At 33.7% G+C, this 6,000-nt stretch overlaps 1 protein-coding gene across 1 annotated transcript; it reads left to right on the top strand.

The window, feature by feature from the left end:
• The first annotated feature begins 1,774 nt into the window (after nucleotides 1–1,774).
• On the top strand, nucleotides 1,775–5,680 carry LOC131146928 (small ribosomal subunit protein uS10y). The gene is made up of 4 exons (XM_058096781.1): nucleotides 1,775–1,923; nucleotides 2,023–2,148; nucleotides 2,480–2,593; nucleotides 5,307–5,680. Exons 2-4 carry the CDS (start codon nucleotides 2,034–2,036, stop codon nucleotides 5,447–5,449), a joined length of 372 nt encoding a protein of 123 aa, XP_057952764.1. The 5' UTR covers nucleotides 1,775–1,923; nucleotides 2,023–2,033; the 3' UTR covers nucleotides 5,450–5,680.
• Nucleotides 5,681–6,000: the final 320 nt, after the last annotated feature.

The raw sequence follows: 6,000 nt of genomic DNA on the forward strand, positions 1-6,000 counted from the left end.
TCAATTATTTGTAGATCATCTATTTTGTTAAAAGCATTACAAGATGGGTTAGTATTGCTGAGGTCTTTTACAATACATGCCCTTTTAACCAACATTAAAATTTTAATTTAATGATTAGCAATGGGGTGTGTAGTATAGTGTCATAAAATTTTTCATACTATTCTAGTAAATAAGAAGGTTGTGCAGGTTTGTAGATGAGTCGAGCTTGGACTAGCACAAGCTTGGGTCATTTGCCTGAAAAAGGGTAGAGCTTGGGTTGAACTCGAACAAAACTTGGCTCAAACTCAGGAGCAACTTTTCACAATATGGGGCCTTAGGTGAATGATTTAATTAGAAACTTTAATATTTTGTTTAATTTTTATTTTTATTTAAAATTAATTTTTCTCGGTACATCAAATAATTTTAGGTGCACTGCATGTGCACTCTACCCACCAAACATGTGAATTACATAAATAATATTAATATTATTATATTAAAAAATAAATTTGGGAGCTCCAAAATTTTTGAGGTCCTAGACAAGCACCTCAGTGACCTTAATGAAGAGCCGCCCTGCTCAAACTTGAATTGAACTTTTAAAGTGTGTTTTTAAGTTTTGATAATTTAGCATATGTATCAATTTCAGCTAGATTGGCTTGAAGTGGCCTCAACTATAACTCATTTCGCTTTGATAAACAAGCCAAACTGAGTTCAAGCTCAAACTCAACTCTACTTAAACTCATTTCGAATTAATAATAAGTTGAGCTAATAGATTAGTATAAAGATAGTTGACATTTAATAAAGGCAATTCGATGAAAAAATTCAAAATTAAAATTTAATATTTAACGAGACTAATATCCAATTAGTTCACAAGCCGGCAATAAGCCAATAAATAAGTTAGCCTGTGAGTTGGTAAGTGATCCAACTCATGAGCCTTCTAAGTCAAGTATATAATTAACTCAAAATCGATTTATTTACTCAACAAGTTAAAGAATTGAGCCCGAGCTTACTATTTTAATTTAAAAACTGAGTTCAAGTAAGCCATGATCGAATTGAGTACTAAGTAGTTAATAAGCAACTTGACGTGTTTATCACATGAGGTCATGGTAGGCCGCTTCCATCCGGATAAAATTGACTAAGGTCTTGAGTTTGAGTCACTCTCAACCTAGTTTGCGATATCTTTTGTAACAATAAAAAAAATATCCCTATAAATTTAATTATCTTACTCAATTAAATTTCATTTTTTTGTTCTAATTTTTCCAAAAATTAAAAAAATACCAGCTTATTTTTCAAGTTTACAAGATTTGTATAACAAATATAGAATTAATGTTGTTTAGTTGTAAAAAAATAGTTTTCATATATATATAATTTTTAGATAAATTACAAAAAAACACTTTATTTTCTAATTTTTTAGAATTATGTAAGAAATTAGAAATCTGAAAAATAATAAAAGATGTTTTCTAAAATTCATTTAAATAATTTAAAAATAAGCTGATATTTTAGTAATTATTTAAAAATTTTAAAACGAAAAATGAAATTCTTTTTCACAAAGTGAATATTATCAAATTTTTTACTGTTTTCTATTTTGATGCAAATGATATCAAACTGGAAAAATCAGTTAGTTTTTTTTTTTGTAATAATTAAGAAATTAAAATAAAAAATATTTTCTCTTAGCTGAACGGGCCCGTATATTTTCCCATTATTATTATTATCAATAAAATCTTCTAATTTTGTGAAAAAAAACTTATTATTAATTTTTTAATTAAAAGGACATTGAGGTAATAACAAAAAAATCCAGGGGGTAATTTGAAATAAATTTGCAGGATACCGTCACTTGAAAAACCCTAGATTTTTATAGGCCGCCTCTGGCTGCTCCTGCTTCTCCTTCCCTTCTCCAAAACCCTAGCGTACGTCTCTCTCTCCCTCTCTCGAGCATTGCCCCCTCTGGTAAGTTTTGTTGCTCCCTCTGTTGTTTCTGTCTGTTCATTTCTTGTTTTCGTGGACAAAATGGGATTGATGTTTGAAGAATTTTGTTTTTGGATTCAGGAGAAGAAGCCATGGTGGCGTACGCAGCTATGAAGCCTACTAAGGCTGGCCTGGAGGAGCCTCAGGACCAGATTCACAAGATCAGAATCACTCTCTCCTCCAAGAATGTCAAGAACCTCGAGAAAGGTCCTCTTGTTGATACTGTTTAATGAACTTTTAGAATTAGTCGATTCTCAGAACAGACGCATTTGGTTATTTTTGTTTATTGGGCATGTTTTATTCATTACTCACTCTTTGATTTCATTGGTTTTTAAGATTATTTGGAATCTCACTCATATTTTTGCTTCGTCCCATTTTTATTATGCATATTTTCTTTGATAGGATTCTACTAGCCGGCGGTTTATTGATTAGTAATAATTCCAATAAATCTATGATTTTTTAGAGAAAAATTATTCGTTGTATAATTTGTGAAATTATATTGTTAGCTGCGGATTTTGATTTTTGATATATTAATTAGTGTGTGCGGATCTCGTTCGTGGTGCCAAGGACAAGCGGCTGAGAGTTAAGGGACCAGTGAGAATGCCCACCAAGGTTCTTCACATTACTACCAGGAAGTCTCCATGTGGAGAAGGTATGTTGTAAGCCTAATTATGGATGTTTTCTTGATTTTTTATTTAATAAATTTTTAGTCTAAATCCTTAGAGCATTGGCTTACGTTTTCCTTTTATCTCATTTAACTAGTTGTAAACGTTATCTCATTAACTGTGATAGTTGTAAACCTAGCCATACCTTCCCCCCTCTATTTTTGTAAACCTAAATATGATATCGATTTTTGTATAAACTTAGTTATTATTTAGAATATATAATTTCCCCTCTATTTCACTGAAACTGATCTGTGAATATTTTTGCTGGTTCAAATATTTACAGCGTTTATATATTCAGGAGGGAGAAGAAAAGAGATCGCTGTATCTTCTTTTAGTGAAGAGAAAAGAATAGTTAGATTTTAGAACCAGAGCTTTACTAGTTGATGTTATTGTTGTATTCATAAATATCAGAAGATTCAGAACTATTTGTGAAGAAATTAACATTAGAAAAAAATAAATATTTTTCTTATGGCTTGTTGGTGGGATTAAAGTATCTGTCATGCCTAAGATGGCAACAAGTCTCAATGATGAGGTAGCTGAATATAGGCATATATGCACCTTGTAATTTACCCAATAACAAAATATAACTGTTACATATACAAAATTTTTTGGCCTTGTAACAATAAGTTTTAGGCCTAATGATAATATGTAGTTTATATTTGATTCAAATTAGTTGGGATTAGTTAAACGTACCTTCTTCTTAGTTATGGGTTTATTATTTGAATTATTTTTTTAGTATTGTGCCACTGCCTCTCTAAATAAAATTGGAAGCCGAGAATATCGAGATATTTTTTGACTTAGCATTACTGGAATGCATGGAGATTCTAGGCACATGATTGGCATGAATATTGGTAATTGTCAAAACATAGTATAGATAATCATCAAATCATCAATGATTGTAATCACATCTATTTGCCCCCTTATTAAGGGTATTAGTTGGATCTATTGCTCCCGGACCCAGACCCAAACCCTGACCCTGAAAGGGGGAAGTCGAAATTGATTCCACTGCGGATCTGTAATGGCAATGCTACACCTCTCCCAGCTTCAAGTTTGATACTTTGTACTCCAATGAGAGAACTTTGTCCCCTATATTGTTTAAATTACCAAAAACAAAGGAAAATATTTAATTTAATTTTACAAAATTGACCTTGTGTTTTGTATATTTTATTTATTTATTTATTTTTGCTTTTATATCTGATGTGAATTTTGGTATGATAAAAAAATTAATAATAAAAACAGAGTCTTTTCCCTCCAAAATTTATTCCCTTTTCAGAGGATTTTGAAATGTGTTTATGATGGGTTTTCATCTCCCACCATTTCTCTTCATTCTTCTTCCTGTATGTCTGTCACATATTTGATAGTGGGTGAAAAATTGAAAGTCGGGTATGATATGTTTTTTTCGACTGTCTATAATCAGCCATTGCATGAAAGACTGCATTGGTTCTTGATACCTTGTCAGTGATTTTGTGTGTGTGTGGAAATGCTGGGGTGAGCATGGGGGCTTGTCCAAATACTGTGGCAGAAATGGATGCAGCTTGTGCCTCTTGGCCCTCTTTATTTCTTATCATATAACTTCTCTAGGTCCACTGAATTTTAATTTTTATTGGAGAGTGAAGAGAGGCCGATGGGCAATGGCCGATTGCTGACAAGACTTGGAACTTGGGTATGTTATATGATGCATGCAGAGGAGAACTACTTTTGAATAACATAGAGAATAACATGGTGAGGGACAATAATAAAGAAATAATTATTTATATTTATAATATTTTGCAAACCTTAAGCTTTGAAGATATACAGTTGCATCTTATTTGTCCTTCATTGTTAGAAATTCTTGATAAGCAAGTATACTACGACATTCCTTAAATCATTAACTTCTTGGAGTGTGTCATTAATAAATTGAAGTGAAGCTGTGCTGGAATTTGTAGTGAAGTTTAAAAAATTGATGTTATATTTTTAAATGTTGGATAATTTTTGTTGTGTTGGATGTGTATGAGAAGTGTGAATCTCTGACACTGATGTTACTGCTTTATGCTATTGTTAGTCCTATGTCCCTCCGAACTTAGCAAAGACCCAAGGGGGGGGGGGGTTGGTTTTATTGAAATTGTAGATTCTAAATCCTGAAGCCTTAATTGTTTGTAATTAAAAACTAGTCGTGTGTTTTATAGTATGTATTCAGGCCTCAGATTTGTGTAGATTTTAACAGAAATGCATAAAATATTGCATTGTATTTTATTCAAATCTACACAAATCTGAATCAACCATGTTATAAAACATTGGCCTGTGATGACATGGGCCTATGTGGCAAAGCTTTACTGGATGATGCAGTGTGGTTGATGACATGGGCCTCGATACTGTATCATCCAGTAAAGCCCTGCCACGCGGGCTGTCATCACGAGGCCTCACACTGCATCACTCAGTAAAACCCAATGGCATGAGCTCCTGTCATCATGGGCGCATGGCTTTTAAGCATTTTCCAATGTGAATCCATACTCCATGGTCCAAACTCCAAACTCCCAACCAACTGGTCTTGCTGATTTAGGCAATTTAAGTGGGTTGAAACACCTCTGTAAACTTGGGTAGACCAGAGGACAGTAGCCTATCTGAAAAACTCAGTCAAATTGCTTTCTGTGAAGCTATAGGTGTGAAGTTATATTTAGTTTATTCATCAATTTGATATTCTTCATGCTCTTTTGTTTTCAGGGACGAACACATGGGATAGATTTGAGCTGCGGGTCCACAAACGAGTGATTGATCTCTTCAGTTCCCCAGACGTGGTTAAGCAGATTACCTCCATTACAATTGAACCTGGTGTGGAGGTTGAGGTTACCATTGCGGATTCTTAGAGTGTGTTGAGTGCTCTCTCTTTTTGGTACCCTTTAGTTTCCATAGTGAAATTTAAACACTTCCCTCGCTGTATCTGGCTTGGTTTGGAATATTATAATTTTTAGAAGATTTTCTTGTAATGTGGAGAGTATTTATGTTATTCCTTTATATTCTACTTATGAAATGAACATTAGGATTCAAGTGTTTGATGTTGGAATATCAATGGAGTGGAATTTTGTGTTCTTAAGCAACACTTTTTTTTTTTTACGTCGGGTGTCTTAAGCTACACTTCTTTTTTTTTTTTTGGATTACGTACCGGGTATCCACGTGTCCGTTTTACGGTCCACGTGACTAATCTTGTGCCCCTTAAAGTTGACCTCACAACTCTAAAGGAAGGGTAAATCCAGGAGTTCAGGGGCGAAAACGAACCCGGGAGGGTTTGAACACCTGATCTCGTGAAAGACACTCCCGCAGCCCGCACTACCACCTGAACCACACCCTGGGGGTTCTTAAGCTACGCTTATCTTGGGTGGTTATTTGTAATTCTGGAACATATGTGGTGCTTAGTTGT

This window comes from Malania oleifera, chromosome 13 (genome assembly GCF_029873635.1).
Source record: "Malania oleifera isolate guangnan ecotype guangnan chromosome 13, ASM2987363v1, whole genome shotgun sequence".
Taxonomy (NCBI): domain Eukaryota; kingdom Viridiplantae; phylum Streptophyta; class Magnoliopsida; order Santalales; family Ximeniaceae; genus Malania; species Malania oleifera.

Excerpts from the sequence above, each read along its gene's own strand:
- LOC131146928 (XM_058096781.1), top strand. The coding sequence starts at position 2,034 with ATGGTGGCGTACGCAGCTATGAAGCCTACTAAGGCTGGCCTGGAGGAG. Across the intron at positions 2,149-2,479 it reads TGTCAAGAACCTCGAGAAAG|TGTGTGCGGATCTCGTTCGT; the intron begins GTCCTCTTGTTG and ends TATATTAATTAG. Across the intron at positions 2,594-5,306 it reads GAAGTCTCCATGTGGAGAAG|GGACGAACACATGGGATAGA; the intron begins GTATGTTGTAAG and ends TTTTGTTTTCAG.